The sequence below is a fragment of the Monodon monoceros genome, unplaced genomic scaffold, assembly GCF_005190385.1.
Source record: "Monodon monoceros isolate NGI ecotype Baffin Bay Population unplaced genomic scaffold, NGI_Narwhal_1 Super_Scaffold_18, whole genome shotgun sequence".
Taxonomy (NCBI): domain Eukaryota; kingdom Metazoa; phylum Chordata; class Mammalia; order Artiodactyla; family Monodontidae; genus Monodon; species Monodon monoceros.
In genome coordinates, this window is record NW_021703774.1 from 47,654,690 (window position 1) to 47,672,525 (window position 17,836).

The following is a 17,836-nucleotide window of genomic DNA, read 5'->3' on the forward strand; positions in this document are numbered from 1 at the left end:
TCCTCTCCTGCAAAAAGGCACAGTGTCATTTCTTTAACTAAATGGAATGCTACTGACCATAATTATTTTACAAAGAAATACAAGGATCCTAAAAGTTTTTGACACCGTTTCAAGTGCTTACTTTATGAAGCTGTAAAAAAGCTTCAGGTACTACATTCATAAGGGTAGAAACTTTTTTCTTAGTTAAACTGAAAAAAATTAAGCCACAGACACAAGCTAAAATTACAGCCAATTAAAAATGGAAATAAGATTGTGTAAGATTTAACACAGCAAGATCCTTTTTGACCCACCTCCTAGAGAAATGGAAATAAAAACTAAAACAAATGGGACATAATGAAACTTAAAAGCTTTTGCACAGCAAAGAAAACCATAAACAAGACGAAAAGACAACCCTCAGAATGGGAGAAAACATTTGCAAATGAAGCAACTGACAAAGGACTAATCTCCAAAATTTACAAACAGCTCAATATCAAAAAAACACACAACCCAATCCAAAAATGGGCAGAAGACCTAAATAGACATTTCTTCAAAGAAGATATACAGATTGCCAACAAACATATGAAAGAATGTTCAACATCACTTATCATTAGAGAAATGCAAATCAAAACTACAATGAGGTATCACCTCACTCCAGTCAGAATGGACATCATCAAAAGATCTACAAACAATAAATGCTGGAGAGGGTGTGGAGAAAAGGGAATCCTCTTGCACTGTTGGTAGGAATGTAAATTGATACAGCCACTATGGAGAACAGTATGGAGGTTCCTTAAAAAACTAAAAATAGAACTACCATAAGACCCAGCAATCCCACTACTGGGCATATACCCTGAGAAAACCATAATTCAAAAAGAGTCATGTACCACAATGTTCACTGCAGCTCTATTTACAATAGCCAGGACGTGGAAGCAACCTAAGTGTCCACTGACAGATGAATGGATAAAGATGTGGCACATATATACAATGGAATATTATTCAGCCATAAAAAGAAACAAAATTGAGTTATTTGTAGTGAGGATGGACCTAGAGTCTGTCATACAGAGTGAAGTAAGTCAGAAAGAGAAAAACAAACACAGTATGCTAACACATATATATGGAATCTAAAAAAAAGGTTATAAAGAACCTAGGGGCAGGACACAGACGTAGAGAATGGACTTGAGGGAACGGGGCGGGGGAAGGGTAAGCTGGGACGAAGTGAGAGAGTGGCATGGACTTATATATAATACCAAATGTAAAACAGATAGCTAGTGGGAAGCAGCCACATAGCACAGGAAGATCAGCTCAGTCCTTTGTGACCACCTAGAGTGGTGGGGTAGGGAGGGTGGGAGGGAGATGCAAGAGTGAGGACATATGGGGATATATGTATATGTATAGCTGATTCACTTTGTTATAAAGCAGAAACTAACACAACATTGTAAAGCAATTATAGTCCAATAAAGATGTTAAAAAGGAAAAAAAAATGAACTGTGAAATAGTTCAAAATTTACTTAAAACAAAGTAGATAAGAACTTCTACAACCCCCATGCCTATAGCCTACTGCTTAAATCAAAGAAAGTAAAAAAAAAAAAATCAATTGATCTGATTTTGTTCTTTAGAAAACCATGTTGTCTTTTTCTTTTTCCCCCTTCCTGGCATCCTAACCTCTTCTAAGTAAGTGTTGTCAAACACAGTGTTGCCATACATTTGTGCATTGTGATCAATTGTAATTTGTTACTAATGTTGAAGTATTTATTTTATTTACTTAAAAAACAAATAAGTCTATTAAAGAATATCAATATTAACAAAAACAAACAAAAAAGACTGTATAACATTTAAGTAGTCATAAGAGCAGTATACAGTAATAAGAGTTGAATAAAATATAGATAAAAAAATAAATGTTAGCAAAAAATGACAATATATATTCTACATTATGATTAATTAACAGATCTAAGAAGGAAGTGAGAGTATATATAATAGGAGGTATGCACAGAGAAAGATGGAATGCCAAAATCTCTTTCACCATTTTCCACACAACCTGCCAATACTCTAAACTAGTATAACACATCAGATCTAAAAAAGCCATCTGAAACAATTCTTAATCTCAGAGTCCAAGACTGTGATGTCTTTTTATAGAAACCTCATTTGAAGCATTTTCTTTCAAATTGGGTATCAGAAATAGAGTAAAAGTTAAATTATCCCAAACTTTACCAGGACTTCTGAAACATCTATTCAAATATTTAACCTAGGAAGCATCTCATCAATCACAGTATCAATTCACTTTGAGATTTAATTAAAAATAACAAAACGAAAAGACAACCCTCAGAATGGGAGGAAATATCTGCAAACAAAGCAACCGACAAGGGATTAATCTCCAAAATATACAAACAGCTCATGAAGCTCAGTATCAAAAAAACAAACAACCCAATCAAAAAATGGGTGGAAGATCTAAATAGATATTTCTCCAAAGAAGACATACAGATGGCAAAGAACGTGACAAGATGTTCAACATCATGAGTTATTAGAGAAATGCAAATCAAAACTACCATGAGGTATCACCTCCACCATCCAGAATGGCCATCATCAAAAAATCTACAAACAATAAATGCTAGAGAGGGTGTGAAGAAAAGGGAACCCTCCTACACTGTTGGTGGGAATGTAAACTGGTACAGCCACTATGGAGAACAGTATGGAGGTTCCTTAAAAAACCAAAAATAGACCTACCATATGATCCAGCAATCCCACTCCTGGTCATACATCGGAGAAAACCATAATTCAAAAAGATACATGCACTCCAATGTTCACTGCAGCGCTATTTACAATAGCCAGGATATGGAAGCAACCTAAATGTCAATCGACAGAGGAATGGATAACGAAGATGTGGTACATATATACAATGGAATATTAGTCATAGAAAAGAATGAAATAATGTCATTTGCAGCAACATGGATGGACCTAGAGATTGCCATATTGAGTGAAGTAAGTCAGACAATTATCATATAATATCGTTATATGTGGAATCTAAAAAAAGGGTACAAATGAACTTACCTACAAAACAGAAATAGAGTTACAGATGTAGAAAACAAACTTATGGTCTACTAATGTTTACTTAAGTGTGGCCAATGAATCACCTTTAGTAGAAGCACCATGAGGTGCATGTTAAAAATGTATAAATTTCTGGATCATCACCCTAATCCTAGTGAATCAGACTGAAGGTGGGCCCAATATTATGCATTTTAAAGTAATAATCCATGGTGATTCACACATATACCGAAGTTTGAGGATCCCAGCATTACATCATGCTGCCTTGTTGGAAATAACTTTTTAAAGTAGAAAAAGGAATGGATTCAGAGACTGAGAATTACGGTTTTGCTACTTACTGCCATGTGACTCAGGGCAGGCAATTTAACCTTCCTGATATATTAAAATAATAATAACATCTACTTTCTCTTAGGGTTAATATCAGGTTCAAAATGAAATAATGTATGCCAAGATGCTACATATTGGCAAATAGCTCTATTAGAATAATAGAAAATAAAGAGCTGAAGGAGCCTTAGAAAGACAGTCTAGGCCAACTCCATTTTAATTTTTTTTAATGAAAATAACTATTTTCCTGTTTATAAAAGAACTGTACATTCACCATAAAAAGTTCATAAAAGGGCAAACAAAGTGAGAGCACTGGGCAATCATATTACCTATAAATGTTATTTTATTCATTTAAAATTTTAATATTCTTTTCATTTTATAATTATAATCAGAAGAATGTTAAATAATAGTGATGATTGCAGATATTCTCATGTTAGTCCAGATTTTAATGAGAATGTCTCTAACATTTCCCCTCTAGTCATGATTCTAGTGGTTAGTGTGGGATGCTGATCGATAGATTGTGTGTGTGTATACATATATGTGTATATATGTGTGTATATACTGATCCTATATGTATACACAGTACTTGCTATATTTAAGAAGTATCCTTAAAAAAAAAAAGAAGTATCCTTATGTATATTTTTAATTAATGAATGTCTCTGGCATCTATCTAGATGATCAATCACATGGCTTTTCTCCTTCTGTCTAGTGATATGGTAAAATATTCCTAAATTATCTTAGTCGTGGTAACTCCAAAGCCCATGTTCTTTCTCTCAACATGAAACACTGCCATTCATTAAGATGGTGCTTTTAAAATTCTTACTGGCAGAGGATTTGATTAAATTGAGCAGAGAGATGGATCTGGCTTTCTAGGCAAAGACATTCCACTTTCTGCAACAGAAGGTTAAATGAAGGATAAATTTTAAACATTGATTTCAAATATTAATTTTTTTTTAGTTGAGGAAGGAAACATAGTCATATATTCATAACTGAGAAGGAAGAGGAAGATTATACAATGGATCCTAGACTTTCAGTTCATCCTTCTTCAGTGATTCAGTGTTTTCTACACCAGCTATGAAACGTTGTGTAAGCTTCAATATTCCACTTTGGTGGATGTTCATTTCTTTCGAAAAGACTTCCTGGTAAAGTTAAAACAGCTGCAAGCAGTACAATTCTACTTTTAAAAGAAATATGCTCTAGGGTATTATTCAGAGGCAACCAAAAAGTATTTACAGAGAGCCCTGAGATCCCACATGAGGAAACAAAGAAATGCAACACATCAATGTGATATTTAAGCAGTAGGTAGATGCTTTATTTTCCCTCCTATTAAGTAGCAGCACTATTTTTTTAATATGTGAAGAAAATACTCCTTTTAATATAAGAAAAATTTCACTCTAAACATTTCAATTAAAACCACATCTTATACCTCATTCAAAATACTACCAGTGAAACTAAGTATTAGCTTACTGGTCTTTGTTTCCATATTTTACTCGCTACATTCTAGGAAGCATGCTGGAATGTTTATTAACAATATGTATTAAGGAAATAGCCAGCCAGCTTTAACAAATACCTAATTACCTCTGGTATTTCTCAGGAAGTGAATTTCATGACCCTAACAAAGAATAAAACTCTAAACAAATTATTCATGTCAATCCATTCTTCCATCACTTGCAACAACATCAATATGTTAGTGTTTGTCTCCCTTCGATTCAAGAAAGACTTTCAATTTTCTTCCAGAGAGAAATTATTTATATAGTTGAGGTGACTCCACATTGCTCTTACTAATAAAAGCGTGTGACTGTTAATGTGAGATAGCTAGTTCCTGGCAATGTCTTTGGTTTTCCACGAATGTGGCCATTAGGACAAAGGGATCACAAAGTGGGCCTAACCATATAAAAGTACAGTCTAATTATTCTCTCTCAATGTACCTTTGTGCTTCCCCAAACACAAATTTATCTGGCACTTGTAGGGATAGCACACTACCCTATCTGATCTTCCTTTGTTTACTACGAGTTTAACATTTCACCTTTGGGAAGAGCTCAGGTCAAGGCAGTATGGTAGAGAAAAATAATCACAAGACCTGGGAGTGAATTCTAGCATGGTCACCTACTTGCTACTTGCCTTTGGAGCTATATTGTTTGTACTCAGATTCACAACCTACGTTCTTCCACTTCATAGCTGTACGACCGGCAAGTAACTTAACCTCTCTGTTTTGAACTTCCTCACCTAAAAAATGACGATCAAGTGATTACCTCCAACAAAGACTCTCCTTTTTATTTTGGACCATACAGAATTTATTCTGGCAAAGAGAAGCAGCCACATCCTCATTCTAGAGGTACTCATAGTTGCAGTTCTAGAGATAACATTGGTGTCCAGCATTGGTAGTGTTGGGAATACAAGCTGTGATGTCTTCACTGCCTGTTGGGATTTCTGTAAGCTACTCAACATCCTTTAAATAAATCTTTCTTAAGGTAACCAGAGGGTTTCTGGTGGTTGTGATATGAATCTTGGGCGTAGGGGGTTATTGGAAGGCAAAAACCCTGTAGTTTTAGAAACCATCTTGGAGACTGAGGACTTGGATTTCTCTCTCCTTTCCGAAAGTGTCATTTAGTACATGTGTATTTCCACAGCAAGTGAATAATGGAGAATAATAATGGCAAGACACAAAGTGTGGTAGCCATTCTCTAAAATGGCATCCAATGTTCCTTGCCCCTTGGTATTCACATCTCTCCGTAATTCCCTCCCACATTATTCCAGGGTCAGTCTGTAGCACCCAGCAGAAGTGATGGATGTATAAAGACTCTCCTTGACCTAAGTATAGTCAGGCTCCTCTAAGTTCCCTAGACCAAAACTTGGTGTCCATCCTTGTCAAGCATGCATCACCCAGTTGTAGCAAGAATCTTGCTAAGTCAGTTTAGAGAGAACACTTTACCCTTGATAATCTGATCAGCTCAATCTCTCATCAAATTCTTCATCCTCCACCTTTGGCACCTGATCACCCTGATCTGATTTCAGCAAAAATCCTGTCAAGTCAGTTTAGCCAAAATCCTCCCTTACCCTTGATGTTTCCTTTTAGCAATTTTCCACTCATTGACCACCACCCTGCTCCTTGGCTATAAATCCCCACTGGTCCATTCTATATTCAGAATTGAGCCCAGTTCTGTACTGAGATCACTTTTCCTCTATTGCAACAGTTCCTGAATAAAATTTGCTTTTGCCAATTTAACTACCATTCAGCTCTGATTCTAACACCTCATAATGTTGCTGCAAAGATTAAATGAGTTAATACATGTTAAATGCTTAAAAGAATGTTAGCTCATAGAAGTATTCAATAATTATTAGCTTTAAATAATATCATTATCCTTTGTGGCCTTTCCCGTTGCGGAGCACAGGCTCTGGACGCACAGGCTCAGCGGCCATGGCTCACGGGCCTAGCCGCTCCGTGGCATGTGGGATCTTCCTGGACCAGGGCACGAACCCGTGTCCTCTGCATCGGCAGGCGGACTCTCAACCACTGCGCCACCAGGGAAGCCCAATATCATTATTCTTCATCTACTATTTGCAGGTGCTTTGGGTGACTTTTGACCAGCCACTGTATAATATTCCATGTACCATAAACTCACTGTAATTAAATTATTCTCCTACTGCTGGACATTCATAAGATTACTTTCGATTTTTACTATATAGGGCTGTGAACATATATTCATTTATACCCACTTCTCTAATCACTTCCTTAGGAAAAAGTTATGGAAAGGGAGTTACTAAGTCAAAAGGTATGAATGATTTTAATACTCTTGATAGAATTACCAAATTGCTTACCAATTTATACTCAATCAACAGAATGAGTGTTCATCTCTCCACATCCTTGCCAGCAATTTGTGTCATCACTTCCTTGATTAAATATGATTTTAATTTGCATTTCTTTTGCTACTAGTAAAGTAGAACATTTTTCATGTTTATTAGCCATGTTTATTCTACAATATTATGTTTATATCCTTTTCCAATTAAAAAAAATCAGTTAAAATTAATTTGTTTTGTGGTGATTAGATTACAGTTTAAAAATATCCACTCCTTTCTTCCGTGACTCTTACTCCATTGATGTTGGGTTTAATAATTTGCTTTGTCTGTTCAGGATGGGCAGACTTCCTTTAGGCTTGGCTATATGACTTCTTTTGGCCAGTGGGAGGTTAGCAGATGTGAGACAAGCAGACTTAAAAAGTGTTTGTGCAATAGTAATTGTTTCTGCTCGTACCACATAAAGAGTTTTTCCTTGGATAACTGCTGCCCCTTCGGCTGGGACCCGAAAATGAACAAACATGTAACAAACTCAAACCCAACTTTCAGGAAAGAGCCAAAAACCCAATGGGAACAGCGGCCTAAAGCCGTGCTATTCAGCTAGAATAGCTAGACCCCAGCCTAGTTCCACCAGTTCCCAGCTGACCCACAAACATAAAGGAGAATAAATATATACACATATATAAAGGAGAATAAATTACTGCTGTTTTAAGCTGCTGAGTTTTGGGGTGGTTTATTATGTAGCAATATCTGATTAGTGCACTTATTGTATTATATTTTGAAACTCTGAAAGAAAGAGATTCATGTATAATCTACTACTTATAGTCCCTAGAGTAACATATACCTAGCAGGAACTTAGGCCTCATAATTCATTTGCCTACTCAGTTTTTCTCTTTTTTTCTTTTCTTTTTGCTGAAAATACCTAGACACTATACCTTTTCTTGATGTTTATACTTTTCACCAATAAGAGCCTCATGTAAAATTATATATAATATAAAATAATATATAAATTAAAATTAAAAATTTTATTTGCAAGCACTTGTCTTTAAATTCTTTTTCAATTAGACAAATTGCTCCGTAAGTTGAATTCATAAATAATTTTGACCTTGTTCTTTTAAACATCACAGATCCTCCAGCAGTATCTAAACAATAATAGAGATTGTTTTTAAACTTTAAATTTTTGTGCATGAGTGTTTCAAAAGCAACACATTTACATAGAAATGCTGACAAATTACATCTATCAGTTATAAGAGCAATTAAGAAAACAAAGGTGATTAGAGAAAAGTCAACAAAAACAGCTTCAGGATATAAGGACAAGTGTTTTTTTAAAAAGCTTCTTTTATATGACAAAGATGATACAAAAATATAATTTATTCAAAGCTATAATTAATGTTTTAAAAGAAACTTAAGGTGAAATATAAATGGGATTGTTAGTGTAATATTTATAAAATCATTTAAAATCAGCACAATGTGGGCTTCCCTGGTGGCGCAGTGGTTTAGAGTCCGCCTGCCGATGCAGGGAACACGGGTTCGAGCCCCGGTCCGGGAAGATCCCACATGCCGCGGAGCGGCTGGGCCCGTGAGCCATGGCCGCTGAGCCTACGCATCCGGAGCCTGTTGCTCCGCAGTGGGAGAGGCCACAACAGTGAGAGGCCCGCGTACCGCAAAAAAAAAAAAAAAAAAATCAGCACAATGCCAAGTAGATATAAGTTACTCAAGAAATACTATTAAAGTCCATTTAATAATCAGAAAGAAACAATACCTCACATTTGATTTTATAGCATCAGCAGGATTTAAGCCAATACTGACAAATGGTGAATTCTAAAATAATCTATCTCGGGCTTCCCTGGTGGCGCAGTGGCTGAGAGTCCGCCTGCCGATGCAGGGGACGCGGGTTCGTGCCCCGGTCCGGGAAAATCCCACATGCCGCACAGCGGCTGGGCCCGTGAGCCATGGCCGCGGAGCCTGCGCGTCCGGAGCCTGTGCTCCGCAACGGGAGAGGCCACAACAGTGAGAGGCCCGCGTACCGCAAAACAAACAAACAAACAAAACAAAGAAAACAAATAATCTATCTCTTTTCTGCATTATTAAGCTAGAGAAATTACAGCGAAATGTATCAAATTTCAAAAGGGTTAAAGATTTGAGCTACTTTCAATACTAAGTCCAAAATGAAAGCATTTATTCAAATGAGTTGTTTTAAAAAATTTTGTGTATGTCTTTAAAAAGTTAATGGAACAAAAGTTTCCCTAGAGATTAAAAAAAAAAAAAAAAGCATTTCTACTATAGTATAACAAGACTAAAATTTGGAAATTCTGGCATAGAAGCTCATTATTCAGGGTAGAAACAGCATAACAAACTGGCCATACCCCCAGAGAGGAAGCACTTCAGGACTATGTGTGCTCACCCAAAACAATGAAATGACTATTTGCACTGAAGGCACTGAACTACTGCTGAGGAATCCTCATTAGGGGACACAGCACCCCTTACAGAATGTTAAACAAGGAGGGATCTAGAAGATATACGAGATCTGGGCACTGGAAAACAACCAAGCAAAGAAATACAAATGAACTCGGCTTTTAAGTGAGTAGAGAGTATCTCTTTTTTTCCAAGTATTTTAAAATGTCTAATAGTAAATGCTAACAAATGCTAACAAAGGAGTCTAAAGTAAAACATGAAGTATTTTTTAAGAGAAGTTTTTTTTTCTTCTATGTATTCAGAGAACAGCAAAGAGCAAAATCCACTAAGAATTTATAAATATTTTAGAATGTTTGAAACTGTAAATGAAAACCAGAAAATCTAATGAAGTACTCTCTCCCCATCAATGGATTAGAAATAATAACACAATGGCTTTTTTATTACTGTACCTCCTACAGGCTTTTCCTTGCCAAGGCCAAGAAACCTCAAGGACATACAAAAACCATTTAAAGTACTTTCCTGTCTCCTCCACTCGCAATTCCAACAAAAAACTTGTAGGAATTGGCTTCTAATTTAGGCTTGTAACGAAATGCGAATTCTTAAAATAAGATTGGCTGAGAGCTAAATCCTTTGTTTCTAAAATCAAAGACAGAAAATAAAATATACTGAAATACTGAAATGTTTAAAGTGTTTCCTTCTTACTACAAGGGCTAGCTGCAGTATTATCATACTTATTCTCCCAATAATGGGCCTAACCCCCCTCCCTCACCTTTTAAAAAGTGATTCTAAGTACAGAGTTAACCCTTGCGACTCCATTTTTACAAATCATGTGGCATAAGACATAACCTTTGAAACAATCTTGAAAATGCCTCCAATAATGCTGTTACTATGGTAACTCTTGTAGGCTAGTTCTCTGAAAAGAGTCAGATTCCTGAGTCTGAACAAAGTTACCTCACCATTTTCTACACTTCTCCCCGAGAAAATTTATCCTTTGCAATAGCACATACACATTCAATTGAAAAAGATCAACCTCATTAACCATGCAGAATCTATTCTTTTTAACTCAATGATCATTTCTAGTCTATGTTTTCTGATACCTTTTCTCTTGGAATATTGTCCAAGAAAACAATAGAAATCAAATTCTGCTTTTGATCACCATTCAATGTCAAATTTTCTGTCATGGGTTCCTTTGTCTTTTTGGTAAAAAAATTTAGTGATATAAATATTTAATATGTAGCAACTATAAAAAGTGTTTTTTTTAATTTTAGGGATATTAAACTATACAACCAATGGTCCCTCTAAAAAATGCTTGTGTTTTTAAAAGTTTGACTGTGGGCACATGAATCAAGTTCAGTCAGTAAACAGCTGTGTTACTTGAATAAAAAACCAAACACATTCCTAATTGATACTTACCCAGTACAACACCCTTATCCACACACACACACTCAAGGTGATCATAAGTGTTTCTTGTGAAAAGACTTTCCAGAAAGGAAGACACACATATACTAGCTCTAGACAGTAAAGAGAATTATATTTCATTTAAAGATAAATTCCACTTGTACAGCAAGTCAGAATTTCTTGATTTCATGGGCGCTACCTTATTTGATCCTTACAACAAATCTGTGACATAAACAGAACAGATACTATGATCTCTGCTTTAAAGGTAGGGTTTTATCTGGGGTTGGGGTGGGGGAACGCCCTAGGGATAAAGATGAACAAAACTGGGAAACAGTAACACTTGTAACACTTCTATCACTCATAAATTACACGGACTTGTGTTTTGACACATAATGGGATAAGTGGAATCCTCCCTAACTTAATATAGACAATAAGATACAGCTTAACCATAACCTCTGGGAAGTCTTCTCTACGCTTCCCTTCCTGAGGCCTAGAGGCTGGGTTAGGAACTTAAGCTTGTATGTAGGCTGTTCTGGTAACCCTGCTATCTCTTTACCCTCTATTTTAACGTCTCTCTTTTTTAAATTGTGCTAAAAAGCACAGCATAAAATTTACCACCTTAACCGTTTCTCAGTGTACAGTTCAGAAGTTTTAATTATATTCACATTGTTGTGCAACCAATGAATGCCTTTTTACCTATTTCCCCTACTAGATCATAAATTCTTAAGGGCAAGAATTGTGTCTTGTTTGTTGCTCTTTTTTTTACTGCCTGGCACAGCCTGATACATAGAATATTCTCAATAATTCTTAATCTATGCACCTACTTACCCACTCACCTCCCTACCTAATTCAGAATTAAAACTAAAAAATGAGGTGTTTACACAGGGGTATACATAAGTATATTAATTTCAGTCAAAACTCTGTTGTTGTCGTGTATCGATTTATTGCGCTTTGCAGACACAGTGTTTTTTACAAATTGTGTTGAGCAAGTCTACAGGCACTATTTTTCCTTTTGCTTACTTCGTATTTCTGTCAAATTTTGTTAATTCTTGCAATATTTCACAAACTTTTTCATTATTATAATAATTGTTATGATGATCAGTGATCTTTGATATTTCTAATGCAAAAGCATGAGAAGGCTCGCTGAAGTCTCAGATGATGGTTAGCATTTTTAATGGTAAAGTATTTTATTTTATTTTTTATTATTATTATTTTTTAATTTTTATTGGAGTATGGTTGCTTTACAATGTTGTGTTAGCCTCCACTGCACAACAAAATGAATCAGCCATACACATACAGATATCCCCTAACAGTAAAGTATTTTAAATTAAGGTATGTAAAGTCAGAACTTTTTCTGATTTGGCTGACTGGTTTTCTAATTAGGGTATATAGCAGATATTCTCTATAAATTGGATGACTGTAATCTGCAGTTCCAAAATTTGTTTTCAAAAATACATTTAAAAAATGTGTTAAAGCATTTCATCAAAAACACTGCATTGAAAAATGTATTAAAATTAACAATATTTTAATTTTCCTAATTGTTTCTTGAGTATGTTGAACTAAACAAGGAGTCTTTAAAACTAAATATATGATTGGTCCTACTCAAGCTTTTTGGTATACTCTCCAGAAAAAGAGAAAGTGAATGACTCTAGTGACTAGTTAACAAATCGTTTTTCATTCAGTTTATGTTCAATTCTTTACTCAGTTTATTTTCAACTCTTTGCTTTCAACAAAGAAAACTTGATAGATCACTAAAAATAATTATTAATAATAGTTTACTATGCAATTTTGGGGGGCATACAATTCAGAATTTGTCCAAAAAACTGAGGGACAATGCAACAACAAAATTTCCATTCTTACATATATAGCAATGCTAACAAAGTTCCTCAGGATTTACTTATATAAAAATTGAAAAATGGAAGAGTAATAAGTAATATAAATTTACCTCATTAAGAAATATTGGGACTTCCCTGGTGGCAGAGTGGTTAAGAATCTGCCTGCCAATGCAGGGGACACAGGTTTGAGCCCTGGTCCAGGAAGATCCCACATGCTGCGGAGCAACTAAGCCCGAGTGCCACAACTACTGAGCCTGTGCTCTAGAGTCCACGAGCTGCAACTACTGAGCCCGTGCACCTAGAGCCTGTGCTCTGCAATAAGAGAAGCCACTGCAATGAGAAGCCTGCGCACCGCAACGAAGAGTAGCCCCCACTTGCCGCAACTAGAGAAAGCCTGTGTGCAGCAATGAAGACCCAACACAGCCAAAAATAAATAAATAAATATTTTAAAAAAGAAATATTTATGTGTAATAATTATTAAAATTTGTAATGTTATGTTGACAACTATAGATAAAATCAGAGTAATGATAATTACAACACAGAAAGAAAAAAATTATTCTAACAAGTATTTTTCCTAATAATAGGAATTTATCTTCCTAGTAACTAATTTTCCTACTAATAGGAAATTAATAATTTAATTTCAATTTACATGCTATGTATCAGACAAAAGTCATTAAAACAAAAGTATATTATACTAAAATAAAGTTCAATGGGACAGAGATGTAAAATTTCTGACTATTGTAGAATTGCTTCATTAAAAAAAATTAAATCATGGTATAATGCCTCTATAGTTAGATTACCTGGGTACACTTAGTAGAAACACTTAGCAGCTTTTTAAAAAAATGTGAATATTTAAAATTTACTGGAAAAGATTTTTTTGTAATTATTTAAATTTAAGACAAAAAATTTCAGACATAAACTTAAAAATGAGAAGTAATATAATTTAAAATAATAAAATAAAGATAATAAAGTAATATATCAATAGTTTAAAAGGTTATTTGAATGGGTACATGAACAACAAAAAAAAATCTAAGGACAATACTATCCAAACCACTGCTTCTAGCTTTAGGTGTTCAGATTTGGAGTGTTTGCAGATTCGAGGAATTCAGATTTTCAGCTTCTTACTGAATGGTATCAGTATAAAGACATGTTATATCCTAAAATATTCAACCAAAAAAAAAGAAAAGAAAAACCAGTACTCAATTTTACCCAGGATGGGAGAAAAGTAAAGGGTTATTAAGCCATAGGGTAGCATGTATCAAATTAACTGCCTGACTTAGAAATTCTCTATTAACAACCTTCTGAATCATGATGCATGCCTGGACTGAAAAATAGCATTCTTCACCAAGAGTTAAAATTTGGGGAGCTTTCATGGGTAGGAAGAATTAGTATTGTTAAAATGACCATACTACCCAAGGCAATCTACAGATTTGATGCAATCCCTATCAAAATACCAATGGAATTTTCTGCAAAGCTAGAAAAACAAAAAACCCAAATTTGTATGGAAACACAAAAGACCCCCCCCAAATAGCCAAAACAATCTTGAGAAAGAGCAAAGCTGGAGGTAACATGCGCCCTGATTTCAAACTATACTATAAAGCTACAATAATCGAAACAATATGGTACTGGCACAAAAACAGACACATGATTAGTAGAACAGAGAGCCCAGAAATAAACCCATGTATTGGGTTGGCCAAAAAGTTCGTTCGGGTTTTCCATAACAGCTTATGAAAAACCCGAACAAACTTTTTGGCCAACCCAATACTTATGATCAATTAAACTATGACAAAGGAGGCAAGAATATACAATGGGGAAAAGAAAGCCTCTTCAATAAATGGTGCTGGGAAAACTGGACAGCTATAGGCAAAAGAATCAAACTGTACTACCTTTTCACATCATATACAAAACTACACCCCAAATGAATTAAAGACTTAAATGTAAAACCTGAAACATTAAAACTCCTAAAAGAAAACATAGGCAGTATGCTCTTGACATCAGTCTTAGCAATATTTTTTTGGATATGTCTCCTTAGAAAGGGAGACAAATGCAAAAATAAACAAAAATAATTAAAAAATGGGCAGAGGACCTGAACAGAAATTTTTCCAAAGAAGACATTCAGATGGACATCAGGCACATGAAAAGATGCTCAACATCATTAATCATCATGGAAATTCAAATCAAACCCACAATGATATATCGCCTCACACCTGTCAGAATGACTATTATCAAAAAGACAACGAAAAACAAGTGTTGGAGAGGGTGTGGAGAAAAGGGATCCCTTGTGCACTGTAGGTGGGAATTTAAATTGGTGCAGCCACTATGGAAAACAGTATGGAGATTCCTCAAAAAATTAAAAATAGGACTACCACACAATCCAGGAATTCCACTTCTGGGAATTTTTCTGGAGAAAATAAAAGCACTAATTTGAAAAGACATATGCGCCACTGTGTTTACTGCAGTATTATTTATAACAGCCAAGGTATGAAAGCAATCTAAGTGTCCATTGATAGATGAATGGATAAAGATGTGGGGGGTATACACACACACACACACAGACACACACACACACAATGGAATATTACTCAGCCATAAAAAAGAATGAAATCTTGCCATTTGCCACAACATGAATGGACCTAGAGGGTATTATGCTAAGTGAAATAAGTCAGACAGAGAGAGACAAATAGTATACGATTTCACTTATAAGTGGAATCTAAAAAACAAACCAAAAAAAGAACAAACATAACAAAACAAAAGCAGACATACATACAGAGAACAAACTGGTGGTTGCCAGAAGGGAGGCGGGTTAGGGGATGAGTGAAATAGGTGAGGGAGATTAAGAGGTATAAAATTCTAGTTATAAAATAAATAAGTCATGGGGATCTAATGTACAACATAGTAATTATAGTCAATAATATTGTGATAACTTCTTATGGTGACAGACAGTAACTAGACTTATCATGGCCGCTTTGTATTATATAGAAATACTGAGTCACTATGTTGTACACCTGAAACTAATATAATATTGTTAAGTCAATTATACTTCAAGGAAAAAAAAAAAAACTATTAGAAGGCACTGGAAAGCCACCAAAGGCAGGCAAAAAGCCTGAGCTTACTTTGAAAAGATGTTGGCATAAAGAGTAAGAATTGTGAGTTTGTGGCTTTTTGCCTGAGGGTGCTCCCAATACCCTCTTTCTACTCTAGTCACAGAAAAATCAGTCTTACTGCCTCCAGGACAGAGTCAGGGTTGATGGAACAGCTAGAAATTTAAAGGGGTAATCCTTAAAGGGAGAGACCTGCAGAAAGGGTAAAATGCAAAATCTGAGTACAAAATCTACCAGTATCCCAGGCCGACCAATGGGTAAGCATGTACAATGGAGAGTCTGAGGAGCTAGCCAAACAGTAGGTGCACATGAGAGAGGAGTTAAAAAAAAAAAATTAAGGGAGCTTCAGGATGTATTTCTTTCACTGAGGTACTTAGTTAAATTATATCATTTAACAAGAGTGCCTCCACAGTGGTAAAGTTATTGGCTGCATTATCAATATTACTGCAAAGTGTTCTGCTGGACCAAATCACAAGCTTTACAAAAAACCACCACCCTAATCTTTCAAGACCATCAGACACACAGCAGCAGTTCTGGAGCACTAGCTAAGGCTCCTAAATACAGCATCTCAATTAAACAAAAAAAAAATCACAGAAAAAGAACTTTTTATCAAAGTATCTAAAAATAATTGTAATAATTTCAATTGGTAACATTTCTTTACCACTCACAGATGAGAGTGCAGCCTCTAAGGTGTAGGCTGATACTGATTTAAATAGACAAAGAAGGAAGGCATTTTAGTAAAAGGAAGTGAGATCTTTGATTGACAGTTCTTAGGAGAAGGTTAAAAATTCAAAAGGAGTGCCTGTATGTGGCTCAGAACCTAAAAGCCTTTTTCTCCTCCCAACAGAACAGTCTCAAGTAATAACTGGTTGCCATGGAGATAAGAAACTAGAGAGATCAGAGAACTCAATTTGCAGTTAAATAGGCTGGAAACAATCCTTACTACTTGGTGAAGGAAAGCGATTAAAAATATACATGATTGCCAGAGGGAATCTTCTTCACCTAGCATTTCCTAACCTCATTAATGAACAAGAAGTCTAAAAAACCAAATGAAAACCCAAGGTGTCTTGGATTGAACCCATTAAACAAATTCAGGACTTCAAATGTTATCAAAATCCTTTCTCTTCCAGATGACTTTGATTCTTTTTAACAGTACTTGTTAGTAAATACTGGAATGAGACTAAAATTGTGTTCAAGAACAAAGTAGTATACCTGACGGGACTGGAGCATCAATGGAAAAAAAAGAAGCATGACAAATGGAAAGGTAACCAGAGTAAGAAATAGATTCAAGTGGTGAAAATCCAGATTTTGAAAAATCTTTTCACAATCAATGAATACCTTTGTGAGTGCTGTAAAGGGCTGCAAACGTCACCGTGAAGAAAGTCGTGGAGTATTTCCCAGCATTAACTAAATGAGGAAAGGCCCTTTTTGTGTCTCGGTATCGGCGCAGGCACTGGATAAAGCGAAGCCAAGCAGGAATGCACTGAACAATAGCCCGCACACCATATGAGTAATTGTGGCAAATTTCTGGTTCTGTGAAGATTTCAAAGAAGAAAAGACTACAATTAAAAAAAAATAACTTGTTCACATCATTTAGAGTCATATATTGTAACCACTAGGAAGTCCATAAAAGCAAGGAACCTGGGTTTCAGAATCACTTTTTTCTTTGCAACTATTATATTCTTAAACTTTTTAGTGGTTGATAAGCTGAGAAGAGAAGGTAAAATACACAGTGGGAACTTAGAAAAATCTGCCGGCTCAGATTTCTGACTATCTATTCTGGAATCACCTTCTTTGGAGTGTGGTAAAACTATAAGACAATTAGAAAATGAGTACACTAATCAAGGAGAAAAAAATTAGCTCTGAAACATCTGGAAAACCTATATATATCACTGGTGACTAGAGTCAATTTCATGAACGCCAAACCACTACAATATACCCACTATAGGTTGT

The 17,836-nt window shown here is 35.4% G+C and overlaps 1 protein-coding gene across 2 annotated transcripts in view; it reads right to left on the minus strand.

Moving 5' to 3' along the window:
• Nucleotides 1–17,836, minus strand: part of XPR1 (xenotropic and polytropic retrovirus receptor 1) — a 197,598-nt gene that overhangs the window by 29,288 nt on the left and 150,474 nt on the right. For both annotated transcript variants that reach the window (XM_029228318.1, XM_029228319.1), the window contains exon 11: nucleotides 17,222–17,416. In XM_029228318.1, coding sequence (XP_029084151.1) covers nucleotides 17,222–17,416 — 195 coding nt within the window. The remainder of the gene's footprint in view (nucleotides 1–17,221; nucleotides 17,417–17,836) is intronic.